Genomic DNA, 17,491 nt, shown 5'->3' on the forward strand with positions numbered 1-17,491 from the left:
GTAAAAAGTAAATCGCAGACTGAACAGTTACCTTTCGCATGAAAAATTGCAAGAGCTAGCTACAAAGAGGGACAGTTACTTTCAAGGGAAGAATATTAAAAAATGAAACCCTGTATGACGTTTATGGATGAAGAAACCCGATGAATGGCGACCCTCGGGAGATCATTAATTTGAATTTCAACTCGATATCCATGCCCTTAGTACTGACAACGTCCAGGAAAGAGTAGAAGGGTTAAAATCCGAGGGATGGACGCAAGTGACGTCTGTGGTCGCCCGATCGCTCGACTGACAACGCGCGTTCACCAAAATTTCAGCTGTTAATTAGAGTGGTGCTGAAGCGATGGTGGACCGTGTGCGCGAACGTATGGATTAAGATACTCTGATATTTGTTAATCTCTTTAGTGGATTACACCACTAATATGTGAACAAAGAATAATTGTTTAGTGTGATAATATTCGGTTAATATTCATTCGTTAATGAGTACTTCCAGGTTGATTTATCACGTCTTCAACGAGCATTCGGAAAGCGGTCGCGTTTTGAAGAGAGAACGGTATTGGTGCTAAAGGCCAGAGCGACACAAACGATAGCCAGATTTCCCGCGGTAAATCACAGGGAAAACTGCTTACGTAGATTCATTGCGGACAGGAAAGCTTTTAATCCGTCGCGTATCAGCCGTTTTCGAGCGAAAGCGAAGTGATGCGAGTACGCTGTGTGCACTCGCTCGAATATCACTGAGCATTACTGACTTCCTATGATTTCTTTTGAAAAAGAATGAGACACAGGTAACTCCAGCTGAAGATATTCATTCCGTTATCCTATGAAAAATGCTGAACTTAAAGCTGATGGAACTTTCTGAAAACGAAGTGTTGAATTCTTGATTACACGGTTCAAACATTTGTTCTTCACCGCGGAATGCCTGTTTCAAAAGTCTCTTTTTAGTAAGTATTTGTCACAATTTAGTTATCGAATTAGAGAATACCAGAGAAGCAAGGTAGTTCATTACTCCTGCATTTCGCAACCTTTAATTATCAACATTATTTGCTTCCCTCCGTAGAGCGCATTACGCGAAAATTCATTAAACGAACGCATATAATCCGAGGGATATTAAACAAAAGCTTGGACCATTTGCCGCAGCTCATTAATCAGAGCCGACAAAACTTCCGTTCCCAACCAATGCGTCGAGAAGTGTTCTTGCGCGCACGATGAATCGATTGAATCGAACTGAGCTATTTACAGTGCTCGCACACCAAGAAAATCATAGAAAATATGGACCAGAGCATCGAAAGTTGAATCAGTTTTCGCGGGCAAGGAAAAACGCTTGGCCATTTATTGGCGAACTAGAAAAAGCATAACGGATGAATTTTAAACAACTGTGAATGTTCCTCGCATTGGATCGTAGATCTTGTGTAGCTCTATAAAATTATTCCTCCTGTTTACGATTGCCATCAATATGCCAGCTATTTCCCAAGTGCTTTACCAGCGTCAGAAATCGCAATTTCAAACCTGCAACTTCCTTAATGGTTCTTCTTAAATGACCCTCTTACTAGATCTACGTCATTGCAATAAAAATGTTTCCTCTGGCAAGAATTTCATCGAGAAATGAACCTGAACATCGATGACATTCCATTTTCGGAAACGACGGGAAGGGAAACACGGCTCCAAGAACGCCCAGGGGAGCGACTTGATACCGCGATGTCCGGAAGCACAACAACATTAATATTCATCGAGCGGGTTAATACCGATAGCGGCTCTGACCGGAATTCGAACAAGGCATTTATTAAATTTAATCGAAGCCTTGTATCTAAATTAACGATCTCTGGCGCGGAATGGAACGTTGAAACGGGAACGTGAAATATTTGGGGAAGTTAGCTTCGTTACGAGATATATCTCCTCCTATTCTGTAAGTTATTGATCTGTATTCAATCTACGAAAAAATACATCCACGAAGTCTGAAACTTTACACAAGTTAAATTGAACGAAAATATCTAGATTCTAGATTCTACAATATCTAGAGCAGAAACACGTAAGGAAGGAAAGATAACGAGATCACATTCCGAATGCAGAAGAGCGAACGTAATGCAAGGAAACTTTTCCAGTCTTGCTGCGTTTGAAGCAAGCAGAACGGCACATAATAGATCGAAAAATCCTCTAGGGTAAATGAAAGCGCGACCAAGGTTATATACTTTGCATCCCCTAAGCTTAGAATGATCAGCGTGACTGCAGGATGAGTTTCTGAGAATTAGACCCTGTTTCTCCGACCAAACATCACGTTGGAGTTCAAAAAAGGAAATAGAAGCCAATACGCAAACCTTTCCCCTTTTCAGGCTCGCGAGGCGAACACGGTTTGATTTGTATTCGAGGATCCCTCGTGAGGAGTTGATTCTAAGGGTTGGGGGAGGGTATCGTTGCAATTCTGACGGAATGCAGCGATTTGCCGCGTGTGCGGGGAATTGCCCTGGAAAAAGTAGGCCAGCCAGGACTATTTATCCAACGAACGGCTCTTTATTATGATCTCCGAAATTTCTCTATTGCTAATGCACTAGCGCTGGTCGATGATGCGCGAACCGTCGCCGACACTGGCTGGCGCCCACTTTAAACGGCAAGGAACCTCCGCTACTCTGCCAATTCGCTGTTGGCGCGAATAGAAATCACTTCGCCGTGGTCGTCGCTGGTCAAAGACTTGCCTGGAACCTGTGCCAAATTGCAAACAACCTGTAATCATTTATTACCGTTACGAATATATATTCTGACGCTTCCACGGCTTAGAAAAATAGTAAACCACTGAATTTTAAAATATTCAGATATTTTTAATTTCAAATATAAAATTTCAAATTTCAAATTTCAAATTTCAAATTTCAAATTTCAAATTTCAAATTTTAAATTTCAAAATTTATATCTCAAATTTCATACTTTTTGATAGATACTTTAAATATACAAGAGCTATGAATTGGTCCAATATCTGCTTTTCAATTTCTAGGGCAAAAGCGCTTTCCTGTCAGTAATTGCACCAAGAGCGGATTTAGATCATTATACTGTTCTAGCACAGATTTCGATGTTACGCTTTCTATTTCACAGCTCTTGTGTATTTTATCCCCTGGAATTACTGAATCACGTCCATTGTAGCATCGAAATCCAAAACAGCCCCAGCAATTGCTACACAGAGCTGAATTCATTCTACCCTTTTACGCTACTCAACCAACCAGCGCATTTTTTCTTCTTTTATACGCTCGAAGAGGAACATCCTTTCGAGTTTCGCGCTAAAGGGGCCGTCGTGTACTTTATTTAAATTACTACTGAACCCGCAACTACGTTTCCAGGACTCTTGTTTAATTGCGAGCCGCGAAAAATTTATTTTCTCCGTTACCAACGCAACGACGCTCATCTATGAAGGGGTTAAATTTGTTTTCTCTGCATAATGTTGCCCCACAGTGACCTATTACAGGGAGCCCTCCACGAACTGGATGACGTTTGTTCTTTAGTGTACGTCATTCGACGGCTAGCGTAGCAAGATGAATCAATTACGCAAATTAAATTCCGTCCGGGAAACGTGGGGGAACGTTTCACCTCGGCGTTTCACCTGCGCCAAGGAACATTATTCCAGGGTTATCATCAAATTTTAACCGCGTAGTCCCCCATAATTCACACGGGCCGAGCCATCCTCGCAGTTCGATGCACTTTCTCGTTTGTCGCTCCACTAGTTCCGCTCCCACCGAATTAATTATCTAAAAACAGGTCGAATAACTTGTCCCGCTTATCTAGCATCTACTTTTTCCCGAAACTTGCTGTCCTAAGTCACCTCGATTCTTCCAAAGGGAAAAGTCTTAAAATAATTTCTCTTCCAAAAACTAGCCACATGGCATCACCTCGAGCGAACAGAGTCCTCGTTTTCATTCGCTCGAGTGGACGATAAATCTGAAATTATGCTTCTCCTTCTTACGATTCCTTTGTCTTTCTCTAGCTCGAGAAGTGCCTCGACGGCGACAGCGACGACGATTTGGTGCCAACCGAAGTGAAAACAGTCGATGACTGGCGCGGCTCTGGCGAAATGCGCGTTATTGCGCTTTATTACGGCAGTTTGCAAGGAAATAGATTTTCCCGCGTATTTTCACCGGACGTCCTGAGCCATTCATTTTTGCTCTCATCCTTGTTCTCTTCGTCAGAATTGTCTCCCTTAGTAGACTCCTCCCTCGTTCTACATACCCTGCTGGTCTTCATTTATCGATTCATATTGTGAAATCGAACGGAAAATTGTGCTCGAGCCCCGCAATTTTACAGAGCAAAGGTCGTCCCTGCACTCGTTCTGCCATTCGAACTCGTTGAAATGTTCCTTTTTGAACTCGTCACTAATTCGGCAAGAAAATCTCAGTCCTCTGGTTGTGTAATCACTAAAGTGAACCTCTAATTTCATCTGGTTCGCGTCCTTCTTCCGAATAGCTCCCATTCCCAGGTCCTGCCTCGTCGATGTCTTCCATACCCGTTATTTCTGGAGTGACATCGTATCGTGCACCAATGAATCGAGTCGCCTATTCAGGACACTTGGTCGCATTTCTAGACCCTTCCTCTCGTGCAAAGATCACACCGTGACACCGATGTATTCGGTTAAAGTGCATCAAAGCGTCCATTCGGTCGGATTCCCTCGCGGTAGATCTAAAAAGCCAGTACACATTCCGCAGGACGGTATGCTCTTTGAGCCTGCAACCTCGTATTTCATTTCATTTCATTTTGCATTTTTTAACGGCATCCCGTTGCCCATCTAAATGCAGATCTTGTTAGAATACGTAAACACGCGATCTGGATATTGAATACCTGTCTATCCATGTTTAATCGAGTCTCGCAGAAAATTTGGCCCCGATCGAACGAGCATCGAAACGTCAAAATCCGAGGCATCTACTCGCCCTGCAATAATTCGCCCCCGTTATTACGTTATTTGGCATTATGCCTTGGCGCGCGTTCTACGTTAACCGAGCCCCGTCGCGGCAGACGCCGGAAGCGATCTTAGCAAATCACTTGTAGTATTACCGCTTTGCGCGGGAATTAATTCCCAGCTAAGTGTTGCACAGACAGACAGTTATGATGCACCGCGGGTAAACTATGCGCCCAACTTGGCCAACTTCTTGCTGCAAGTTCGCCAGGCAACACACGGTTCGTTGATAACGTCGGATTCGCGGATGTCATTTGGGCGATACTAACGGCGCCGTTTCCTCTATCGATCTGGACCGCGGCCCTAATTTCCAGTAGGTGCTTGAAAAATGAACAGTGCATCTCGGAGAATGTGCTTCTGCTCGTCCTGGATAAAGTGGTTTGTTACTTGATTAGCTCCCAGTGATCACATTTCCAAAAACAACGGGGAAGCGTTGACCTACATGGATCGCGGCATCCACGAGTTCCGCAAGGTCGCTATAAATACTGTATTCCTCCGCCATGGATCTATGAATTATACGCGAGCGCGAATTTTCAGCAAGACACAAGGAGCCAAAGAAGACAGGAGAATAAATGCATCCTTCGTTTGCTCGTAACCGCGTAAACTTTTCTCCGGAACGACTTGTCGTTTATCGTTTTCCCCTCGACTCGACCTAGTCTAAGAAGTCGGACGTCCCGCGGGAAGATTTCGCTGGGGCCATGAACCCACGTCGTTGGAAATCGTACTCAATAAACCATACTTCGTCGCAGGTAGTCCTCTTGCGCCAAGGAGAACGAGAAACCGATGGAGAAGAATCAGCAAGACAACTGAACACGAGACACGCGGTAGAGTCGGTAGTTTCAGGGAAAAGAGATCTCGTCTACCTTTTCGTCTTAATTCGCTCTCTTGTTTCCCTGCCTCGAGTCGGGCTTGAATATAAATCAGCGTCGGAAGCGCGTTCCGTCGTCGCGATAAATTTCAATTTAACTGTTTGAAAAATTTCCAACCTCCCGACCGATAGCGGTACCCTGTTCGAAAAGTTCTCGCGAACACGGACAACTTGTTATTCCGCTGTTTGCTGGATTCCCGGGCGACAGTGATTCCAGTTAATTTATTGGAACTCACAGTCCAAAACTCCTGCGACAGAGAGACGTTATCGTAATTGCTGGCTCTCTGGAGTTGTTTCTACTTTTCGATATGCAAACGTATTTACTTGGAAAATTCATTACTAGTGGATCGATGAAAGTGATTGCTAAGTTTAGTCGTGTCTGACCGCATACTGGGCGCTTCTACTTGTATCGCATTCTACTTCTGTTTCTGATATGTTAATACATTAAGCATCTGTTTTTAATGCTTTGACCCTAACATTAATAAACTTCTAGGCAATATTAATGTAGTTAGAAGTTTGGTTTTAGTAATGTATGTTCAGAATTTGCTGTAAAATTGCTTAGAGGTGAGCATGTTAAGCAAGCAGGAAATGAAATCCTCTTGTAACTTTGAAACACGTGTCAATCAGTGGCAAGCATCTGCCTCCTACTTCAGTCGAGGAGCTTCATGTCGAACGCGGGAATTCTGTCGAACTAATTATTTTCCCGCGAAAGGCGATTATATACAGACGAGGAAAGTTTCGAGGGACGAAACAAGCGGAACATAAGTTCACCCGTATCAACGAAGAGAGGGAAAGAGAGGGCGTGTGTACACGCAGCGACCTGATAACGAAACCGTCCCCACCAAGCCATGATAAACTGCTTTGAACTTTCCGCGCATCACGCCAGCTGGCGCTTATCGTGCCGCCTTTTTCGAAGTCCTGTTTCTCTGCCTTTCTCAGGGAATATCGACTTGATCGGGGTGACAGAAAATGGCCCTCGGTCGAGTAAAGTTCACGAGCCGTGCAACAGGGTCGATCGCGATGAAGAAACTATCGAATCCCTTTTGGAAACTGATTCTATGAAATTGAAGCTTTTTCGAAACTCCTGTGAGATACCATTTTCGAAACTTTTACACCTTCCTTTATTTGCCGAATAAATTCGAGGTCAGTCGCAGCCTTCTTTTACGATCTCGGTTTCATGAAATGAGGTCTCTAGAGAACTGCAGTAGGTCAAAAACGGAAGGCTGAGTTAGAGCTATGGGAACCGATGCAGCGACGAATAATTCACGTTTGAGTTACATACCGCGCCGACTAGGCAGTCCTCTCGAAGGGATGATTTAGAACGCTATCGGTCGTATTTCCGCAGCCAGAATTAAAGACAGCATCGTGCTTTATTTCAGAAGGAAGACGTATCTGCAACGCGTCCCTGCGCCAGCTTGTCCCCGCGGAAACTGCCGCGTCGCGTATGTTTTATTACAGTATATTTTTCCGCGGGGCGTAATAATTCTTCCGCGAATTTGCTCGCTCGATCATCGGACGGGCGTCGTGTTTCGCGTAAAACGTTCTCCTCGTCGCCTCGAGTGCTCTCGTTACACCATCCGCGCTTGTTTCTCGACTGTTTCTCTTCCCTTCTTTTCATCAGCGATACATTCGCGTCAGCGAGTCTCAGAAAACGGAGGATACAACTTGCGAAGCGGACACACGATACTCGAATTCATTCTTGTGCTTGTCGTTGATAAATATTTTTAGTAGGTCATGCTGAGGACACGTCAGCGCAAAAATGGATACTCGAAACTTTGAAAGCGAATCTGTGTAAATTTCGCTACTGTATCGTTTATCGTCGACAATAAACAGCGTGAAGAATTTTCATTGGCCATGTTATAAATTATCCCGCGAACATAATTATTTTTATAAACGAAACGAGAACACGTACGGTGATGTATCGAATCATAAAACCTCGATACGACTGCCAAACATGCGGTCCTGAAGGGATTTTATTTCGATGGCCATCGGTGTCAGTGTAACGTATCTTATTGCTGTACCCTATCCTGAGTACTATAATATTTACGATTTGATTTGTTTTCTCATGATACATTGCCACTGTTATAGTTTGCATTGGTCTTCCTGGTATGTGTACAATTTCGTTACATCTTTACGATAGAACAATAATAATTATAATAGAAGATGAAACTGGAACAATGTTAAAAAAGAAGCAAAGCCTATAACGAAGGCCGAAATATAGGAGATTGTGATATTTTACTGTGAGCCGTACATTCTAATGATTCTGCAGCAGCTATTAACTTTTCCAAATGAATCGTTCTTTCGTGTCTCGTAAAACTTTCAATACTGCATAGAGCAAACGAAGCATGGCCCCGATAAAATGTACCCAGAGATTTGCTTCGATTTCACGACACAGGTACTTTCACCGAATGTATGCGTTTAAGTGACACAAGATAAAGACCAGCAGCCAGCGACTGACTGCTTTATTCGCGGCGGTATCAGTAACCTAATTACATCCTCGACGTTCCATCGATCACGGGATGCCTCGAATAGTTGCTCGATCGAATCGTCGCGATCGCGGTTAATATCGGGATTGAGATTTCGACGGATTTGACAAGTGGGTCAAGTGTGGCTGACGTCTCGAACGGAGATCGGGTCGGGCTTCTTTCGCCCGCATTTACATTTCGCCAGAAAATGAGAAAAATCTGCATCGACAAGTCGGTTCCGGTCGAATTTTGTGGCTAGCGAGGCGCCATCGAGTTCCCTCGACTCGTTGTGCGCGGGACGCTCGATAGGTCTGTTTGACGTTCAATTTTCCTGCTGACACGTGATCTGGTATGCAAATTTTGCATTAGGTCCTTAGAGGGATTCCCCAATGGAACCTGGCACTCGTATAACTCTCATCGAGATAATTTGCTTTGGAGAATCGACGAGGTTCACATAATCGATCCCAGAAATTCAGACAACATCTGGATTACATATTCGAAGACACACATTTATGGATAGTCAAATATGCTTCGACCAACACCCATCAATTATAGCAAAGTGAACAAGGCGACTTGACAATCAGTCACTATGGCAAACACTCGATCGCTACTCCTCCACCAAGCAAAACCCATATCGAATACATTAATTGACACTCGAGAGGATCGATCCAGTCTCAAGGGAATCCAGTTTCCCTAAGACAGACGGAGCCTGGTATCCATCAGTATGGAATCAGCAATGGAGCCGATCTTATCAGCTGATTTACATTATCCCAATCCAGCATGTTCCACGTGTTAGACTAGCGTACAATCATCCTTTCTATGCGTATACTCTCTCTGCGATAAAGGAAATTGCGAACACATTCATTGCAGCCGAGTGTGCACTTATTTGCACAGTATCGGTCGCCGTTGTGACCGAGTTGTAACCGCGCTGCGACCTCAGCGTGATTGAATCGCCACAAGGGGTCAGGGATCCCAAAAGCCGAAGCGACATTTCGGCCACGTTTTTGGTATTTCCAATCACAGCGCGCGATTGTAAATAGCCTGGACACAGACACAGTTGGAATCGAATTTGCTTCGGAATCAAAAGTACATTTAGACTCGGCTGAAGTATAGCAGCATAGGAGAGAAGGAGGAGTATAGGACGAGAGAACACTGAGAGATTTCGTTTATTAGCAAACAGGATTTACGGAGCCTGTCGATATCTTCGCGAAGCGCGTTATCGGGCGATTCGGGAAAATCGTAGCACGTAGACACAGCAAACGTCCGCTCGGCCACGAACTGATAGCGTAATATATTACGAGCACACTGTGTCGTGCGGTTTCGAGAAATGGGGGCGAGAGGACGCGTGCGAAATACTGTTGTCGAGGTCCCACGGAAAGCTACTCGCCTCTGATATCCACGTGAAAAGGAATCTGAGAATTTCCTGGATCGACCCCTCGAAGAATTCTTTGGACTGGTGAAACTAAATACGTTCTTTCTTTATCTCTTGATTCAGAATTGATGCCATTTTTCGTTTCACTTTGTCTTCCATTCGTGTTACTTTGGATACCAATTAGCAGCCTTCAAGTGTCTGACTAAAAAGGCGCTCATTCTACTTAAACTTCGCAGTGAAGCTTATCCAAGCATCCGGAATCGAGTTTCTCCTCCTTGGAGTGTCTTGTTAAACAGACGAAGAGCAAATCCACGTACCTTGATCATAGTATAAGCTTGACTTTCTTCGTGGACCGACCTCTCCTGTCGCTTCTCTGCCATCGAGTACTCCTTCACCCATTGCAGCCTTTCATCCTGCAAACCAATACAGTGAATTATAACACCTGTCGGTGATCAATAATGCGCTTTGCGTGACCTTTGACTTTGGCAGGAAATTTATTCCGCTTAATTTCCATTTAGATCGTGTTTCGACGTGACAAACAATGTGTTCGAAGGTATGTCTGAAGACGAGCAACCATAAATCATTATCAATATTCCATATAATAGATAACACTGTAAGTGTAATCCCTATGTGCAATATTATCGAACTTCTCAATATGCTTGCAGAATTTCATAGCGATTTTTCTGATCACACTGAACACCTCTCGTCTCGAAAAAAGCAAAAATAAAAATCCATTTTCCTTTGATTTCGCATAGGATTTCACGATAAGCGTTCTTTCCAGCGGAATCGTCATTGGAACAGCCAGCGCATAGAAGCGGCGAAAGGCGTTAAAGGGTGTAAGCGTGTAACGATTCGACAAACATGGGTGGTGGGTGCCAAGTATCGAGCCGCGTTGCACACATTCATCCCTTTTATCGCGTTGAACGTATATTTGCACGCACTCGTGCGCTCGGGTCTCTTTGGATGGCAAAAACGCGCTTACGACTGTTTTCAAAGGATACAGATTTCGTATTGCAAAGCCACATATTCCATTTGTCCTAATTGCTTGATAAAAGTGGAGAAAATTGATAAGGCTATCTTTTTCTAATACTTCTTTTCTTGAGAAACATAGAAACTTTAAATTGAGAAGGAAACATTCACTAATCCACATACGCACCTGTAGCATCCCAAGGATTATTAACAGAAGAACTATTATTACCATTAGGTATTAATGGTCCGCTGTCGTCCTTTCTAATTACGTAAGGAGCGTCAACGACAGGAGTATCAATTAATACAGAGGATCGATTTTGTTAATGATTCGTAACGTCAGCGAGATACGGGGAATATTAAGCCGCCCTCTACACGAACATCCCATTAATCATGGTGATCGCACAGCAGATCAGTGACAGTGCTGGAAATAGTTACTAACGAGGTACTTTCGCGACAACACGTGAGCAGAATAAATTGCGCACAAGTTTAAAACATCATCCTTCTGCGGGGAAGACTAAAGGAGACTGAAAAAAAGCAGCGAAGTTGCTCGCACTTTCACTGTGAAGTCTAGCCGTGCTTCTCGCAATTAATCAATCGATGCAACCAGTTACCTCATGGGTTGATTCTAGCTGGCGTCGCGTTCTGCTTACGAGAACTCTTCGAGGCAAACACGATAACAGTGTGCAAGGGCAGTCGCGTTTCATGCGACCCGCTGTTACAGTAATTCCACGCAATTCAATCGCTTCCGTGCATTATCATAATCGATATTTCGTTAGCATAATGAAACGATACTCGCGCTACGAAATGGAACGTCCACACGGAACAGCACGTGGCGTCCATGTAATCCGCCCATCGAAATGGCCACGATCGAAGCAGCAACAGTTACGCGATTGAAATTCTATCTAATTAAAGCGAAACTTCCGCAACCCGGATCGCTTGTTTCTCGTCGTAATTTGAAACAACGAAAAGCAGTGTTAAATGACGCGGTACCGGGAGTAATAAAACCTGACGAGATTAATGTACCTCTTTGTAACTTTAAAAGTCCGCTTGACACCTCAAAGACCCTCGCGAACTATCCAAGAGCTCTTTGAATACTGCCAGTGACTATGCTCTGCAAGTTAAAAATTCTGTGCCTTATCAATTCTCTGTGGACCGCCTATGAAACACGGTTTCTTAGTGAACGTTCTGAAAGATATTCACAGTCAGCTCTCATTCTGTGATGATCTTATTGTGAGCCAGCTCTCCTGCGAATTCTCAGTTCACTCATATTGTCTATGTCGAATGACATTCGACGAGTTTAATAAATGAATGGATGCTCCCGATAGAAACAGAGAAGAAAGGATGTAGAGGGAATAGAAGAAAGGCAAGGTCAAGTCGTAAGGCAAAGACAGAAAATTAGGGAGATAGTTCTTCGGTGTCAGCCGAGGATCCTGGCAATCCGCCAAACAACCTCGACTATTTCGGCTCCGGTCTGTCTTATCCTGTCTGCTCTATCTAATGCGTCTAGTGTACTAGTAACTAGGATCCAGCTAACAGAGCTACCAACCGACTTCCTCCTCGTTTCCAGCCTTCCGGCCTCTCGCGACTGACCAACTTCCCGAGCTCTGATTCTCCCCGATTTATCGTATTTCCTATTCCCCGCTTATCTTCTATCATCTTCTGCGTACTCGTGCCACTCGAAACCGACACAACTACCTCTGATCGATGACGTAAGCTTCGAGACTTTGGAAAGCCGATTTTAACTTAATCTGGAGACGAATCGATTTTGTAGTTTGGACACTGCCACTGCTTTCTATCCATATTATATGATCAATTAATCCTGGATCAGCGAGGAGTATCGATCACCCTATTGACTTCGCGACACGGTGCATTTGCCGTGTCGTTCGGGAAGCAGAGCCATCCATTATTCAGACACAACAACTTCGTCACGCGGGCTGCTGTTCGATTGAAATTCACCGCGAGGCGAGCTCCTTGCCCATCGATACCGATATTGAATTCGTGGTTCGAACATTATCGAACATGTGCTTCCAGCTCGGATTGAAATGAATACGCGTGAACGTCCGCCACGGATGGTTTTACTGTTACTATTATGCCGTCGTCCTCGATACCGAGGCGAAATCGAATAAGATCGAGAGGCGATAGAGAATATGGCAATTACTGCGGAGAATACATGCAACCGAAGATAATAAAAGAACGAAACTAGGGAATAAGACTCTCCATTAAATTATTCGCTGAAACTCTTCAAACTAGTGGAAGTCTCTCCAAAAACTGAAGACTCGTTAAACTCTCTCCAGACTCTATCTCAACTCTGAAGATCCTCTATATCTGCTTTCTCTAGAAACTCTTCACTGACTCACTGGAGTGTACACTTTCTCTTGTCGTTGGTCATTCTTATATCTGGTTGCGAGGCAAAAGCCTAGGCTAGATGTTTGCGTTTTTATCAAAGTTATTAGGTTATAGCTGGAAGAAAATTTAGAGGGTGATTGAAAGCGTCAAAGAACCCAAAACTCCGAACAACTAGCGTCCTTTATTTAATAATAGATCTGTATCCATACTTATATGCCAGCAAATACATTCTTCGCAAGTAGCTCAACAAAACCTCGCAACAATGGTAGCGGAAGCCCTCCTGCAGCGATCCGCGAAATAAGTTGGCACGTACCCCGCGATTATTAGTATGAAACGAGGCGCGACGCGGATGTTCGAATGTTTGGCTCCGGAATTTTGAAGCATCTGCGCAGCCAGCGATCCACGTTCGTGCCAAACTTCGGCCTGATGTGTGCAGACGGGAAATTGACTTTTCATGTAGGCACAATTCCACGCTGACGGTCTTCGAATACACTCCAGCACCGCGTGGATAAACTTTCAGCTACATCTAATAGAAATTTACGATTCCAGCTTGATTGCGGGACCGCAGTGGTCCCTTTCCTTGACTCAGCTTCTGTATCCCCTGATGTCGATGGGATTCAAGAGCTGTTAAGTGTCCAGTTTGAGCCGCTACGGGAACAGGGGAAAAACTGAAATCTTGGTCCCAGTCGAGAACTTCCCTCTGTGCTAACGGGCAGGTTAAAGTGCCGTCACGTCCAAGAAGACTCTTTTGTCGAGCTTAAGTATTAAAATCCTCTCGGCTTTAAGCTCTCCTCGCAATCACGAGGAAGCTTGGGCGGACAAAGAGCTGGCACGCGTCGAGATCGGAGCGCGTACATCCAGCGGGGACACCTTTCTCCGCTCGGACCTCTGGCAATTGTCTGAACGGAGCCTTTCAACCCTTAACCGGTCCAGCTTTTATTAAAAAGTTCTGTCGACGGGGAATTAGCCCGAGTTTTAATGGGAAGCGCGTTTTAATTTTTAATCCAGCTATTAATTCTCTTCCGCGCGCGGTTTGTCTTCTTGAAAATGGATTACTTCAGCTGGAAATAATCCGCAGCAAATTCGATCAAAATCCCTAAGAAATGGGAGAGCTTAGGCGTCCTCCTCTTCGGAAAGGAATATCGCGTTGATAGTTCCCACGCATGGTTGAATCGCTCTCGAATAACGGAGAATTCTAAGGGAGATCTTGAGCAGTAGTGGATCGAAGATGAAGGCCTTGTTTAGAGCGCTCAGCAGCAAAGCTACTTGAAAACTCTCGACCCAAGAAAAGAGCCGTCAAAGACACACTCGAGGCATCGAGTCTTCGAGAAAGGTGGTCGTTCATCGAATCTTGTACCCCTGCCACTTGGATCCATTTCGGGCCATTCATGTAAGTGTAATTTACTCCAAATTACACGTTCAAACATTCTGACGTCTAATCCAGGAACTTAATAGTGTAGGTACATAGTAGCTCCGTTAATCTGAAAATATCGTTCCCGTTTCAGACCAATATAATTCCCCATCTTGCAGTCCAATTTCGTCTTTCAGAGCCCTTTGATTAGCCTCTGAAATTCGCTGGTTAATCCGATTTCTGTCAGAAAATTTCACCATCAAATTGCTCGGCGTACCGTCTCTTCCAGCTCCTTTCTGCTGTCTCATGCGCTTTTCAATAGCCACTTCTTCTCTGTATTCAGCGGTAGCGAGCTCGCAAGGAGCCAGAAAGCTTCAGAAATTCCACTGGTACCAGCCACTTTCCTGCGTGAGGCGAAACTTTCTGCTTCTAAAGAGAACATTTTTTCCTGTATCCAGCGGCTAGGGTGCTCCTATCTATCGTTCAACGAGAATGTTTGAACTTGGCCATAAATTATAGAGCCCGAGTGCTCGAAACTTGCCGATAGAGGCCGGAAGAGACTCGGAGTTTACCGAACACGATTATCGCGGGACGTGATAGCGGTTGGCAAGCGGTTAAAAAGAACAGCTAGAATAATTAATGCCTGGCACGTCTCTCACTCGGAAACGCGACGATACACACGTAGATCCTTATCGAACTTCCATCGCTATCGGCTGAAAAGTTGCGAACTTCTACAGACATAGGGACTAACCTTTCTTTGTTTTATGCTTTTTACTTTAATCTGGAAAAACACTTGATTCCAGTTGCCACAAGTGTGCTCTAAATTATTGGATTAGTACACGTGGTACCATTGATTACAAAAAGTGGAAGAGTATAAAATTTTCTTTTCATGTCACTACTTCAGTCCCATTATTTTCGCGTTGGAAATTGCAGTTTCATATTCATCGAGGTAATATTCATCGAACCTGAATTTCCCATATTTGGAGTCCAAGAAAAACAGTAACGTTTCGTTCTATCGATATTCTGAACGCACCGTGTGCGGTGGCTTAAGCTCGCGAATCACCGATAGCATTAAGCGGCCGGTATGAATAATGAAGACGTTTTTGTCGCATGATGCAAGCTGACGCAACAAACGCTAAAAATCCATAGGCTGTCAGGATTTTTCCAGTCGTGCGAAGTTTACGGACGATCCTAACCGCGGCCGAGGATTTATGCTCGCGCTGGAACTCGCCGCACATTTGCTTGAAGAATTAACCGGAGGTTTCTCTGCTTAAACGCGCTATCTGTTAGCCCGTACTCTGGCCCGAGAAGTATTCATCCCCCTAAGTCTCGGCGGCAGAAGCAAACGTGGTAATCCGGCTCGTTAATTTTCGGGGAATCGATGAATAAGACCTGGCCGCGTTCCCAAGATTTAGTGGCTCCTCTTATGGGAACAATAAAACGCTGCTGTGCCCATGGCAAAATCACCCTCCGAGCTATAATTATAAGAAGAGTTATGACGGCGTGTGTCGCGGCAGTAAAATCTATAATGAGCTGGGAAGATTTATTCATAACACAGAGGACGTTAGATTCGAGATAAACGTGGTACCAGGAAATTAAATATGAGTACGTAATAGTAGGGGGGGATAAACCTGCTACTATAGGAAATGAAAAGGAAGTGAAACAGATGACGCATAGATTCCTTCAAGTTTAGAGTAGATCAAGACTCACCAGGTTGTCCGCGAAGAACGCGTTCTCCTGATGTTTCGTAGGCAGATCCAAAAAGACAGAAGACCTAGAGCGATCGTAAATGTCCACGTCCACGTAGAAGTCGAAGAGAGGAGCGCCGTTCACCCTCAACAGCCTCGAGACCAGCGGTGTAATGTCGGCTGGCGCGATACTTTTCGGGGGCAGGTAGCCGCCGAGTTCGCGTAAAAGCTCGTAAACTGAAACAAACGGTCGTAAACAAGCTTTAACGAGATTCACTATGCTAGAACGTGTCGAGCACTCAAATTTCTCGTGTACTTAGATTCATCACCTTGCGATGAGAGAAACAAGAAGGCAAGGAGAAAAGCTGCAGTGAAATGTTCTAGTAGAAATTCCCAGGAGCGTCTTGTTTCGAAATCGATATTTCGATTTGACGAGCGCGAATAATGAAAAGAGCCAGAATGGATTTCGGGTCTCGATATCGCCACCCCATTTACGGGTGACTTTTTCATCGACGACCTTCGTATCCCTTCCCTGTCGCCTTCTCACGGCCCACGGTACAACGATAAACTATAAATAAAGCATGAATACACATGTCGGCCGATACGTTCCGAAGATCAACACACCCTTATCGAAGCTCTGCGATCTTTGCTCATCGCGTCCCTGAGAGAAAACCAACTTCGACCTTCGGCTCGATACGATGCAATCGCAATAGGGCCATGCTTCAGCCTGATATTTGACAATCGTTCGATACCTCCCTCTGCCGTGTTATAAGCTCTATCGAGCAATTATTTATCCACTACTAACCGTCTGCATACACTGACGCATGCTCGAAACCGACTTCTTCCACAAACAACTGTAATTGCAATTTAACTGCGTTTACTCACGGGTAATTGCCTTCAGCTGACCATTTTATCTCGACTAAACGATGGAATGAGGAAATAATAATAAATAATAGAACTTTGCTCGAACATTAATTGGAAAGTTTCGAGCGTCAAGAGTGTTCGAAGTTTAAAAGTCTTTTGAGAGCGACGTTATCTCTACTGAAGAGATAGAGGATGTTTCGGAATTATTAATGGAAACTTAAAAATCTCAGCAAATTGTGAGAAAAACAGATGTCAGCTAGCCCACCGAGGATAGCAGAGAAAAGGAATCGTAGTAAAAACGAACCGACGGTAGAAGAATCTTGCTTTTCCTTGGCTAAAAATTAAAATATAATTTAAACTCTTCAAGAATTAGCATGAAACAATTTCCAAATAACCCAAGAGGTGGTTTCGAACTCTCCCATTTGCAAAGCGAATTCCTCGCGATTTGTCCTCCTAATGACAATAAAATTTCCTCATTTCGTTTGCATATTTCTCGCAGGGCGGTTAGTTGGTCCCAGACCATTCGTCACTTTCCTACTTTTGCGTTCAATTTCTCGTTACGAAGAGTTGGGGCGCGGCGTGTAAACGGAACGCGGGTTGGAGCTAATAAAAGAAGAAATCGCGGCCCCAGGCGGTGGCGTGTCGCG

General features: G+C 44.3%; 1 protein-coding gene across 3 annotated transcripts in view; it reads right to left on the reverse strand.

Moving 5' to 3' along the window:
* Positions 1 to 17,491, reverse strand: part of LOC143179245 (neprilysin-1) — a 57,945-nt gene that overhangs the window by 11,377 nt on the left and 29,077 nt on the right. For all 3 annotated transcript variants that reach the window (XM_076378374.1, XM_076378373.1, XM_076378372.1), the window contains exons 5-6: positions 16,003 to 16,217; positions 9,944 to 10,039 (exon numbers count right to left, since the gene is read on the reverse strand). In XM_076378374.1, the coding sequence (XP_076234489.1) occupies positions 9,944 to 10,039; positions 16,003 to 16,217 (311 nt within the window). The remainder of the gene's footprint in view (positions 1 to 9,943; positions 10,040 to 16,002; positions 16,218 to 17,491) is intronic.

Source organism: Calliopsis andreniformis, chromosome 5 (assembly GCF_051401765.1).
Source record: "Calliopsis andreniformis isolate RMS-2024a chromosome 5, iyCalAndr_principal, whole genome shotgun sequence".
Lineage (NCBI taxonomy): Eukaryota > Metazoa > Arthropoda > Insecta > Hymenoptera > Andrenidae > Calliopsis > Calliopsis andreniformis.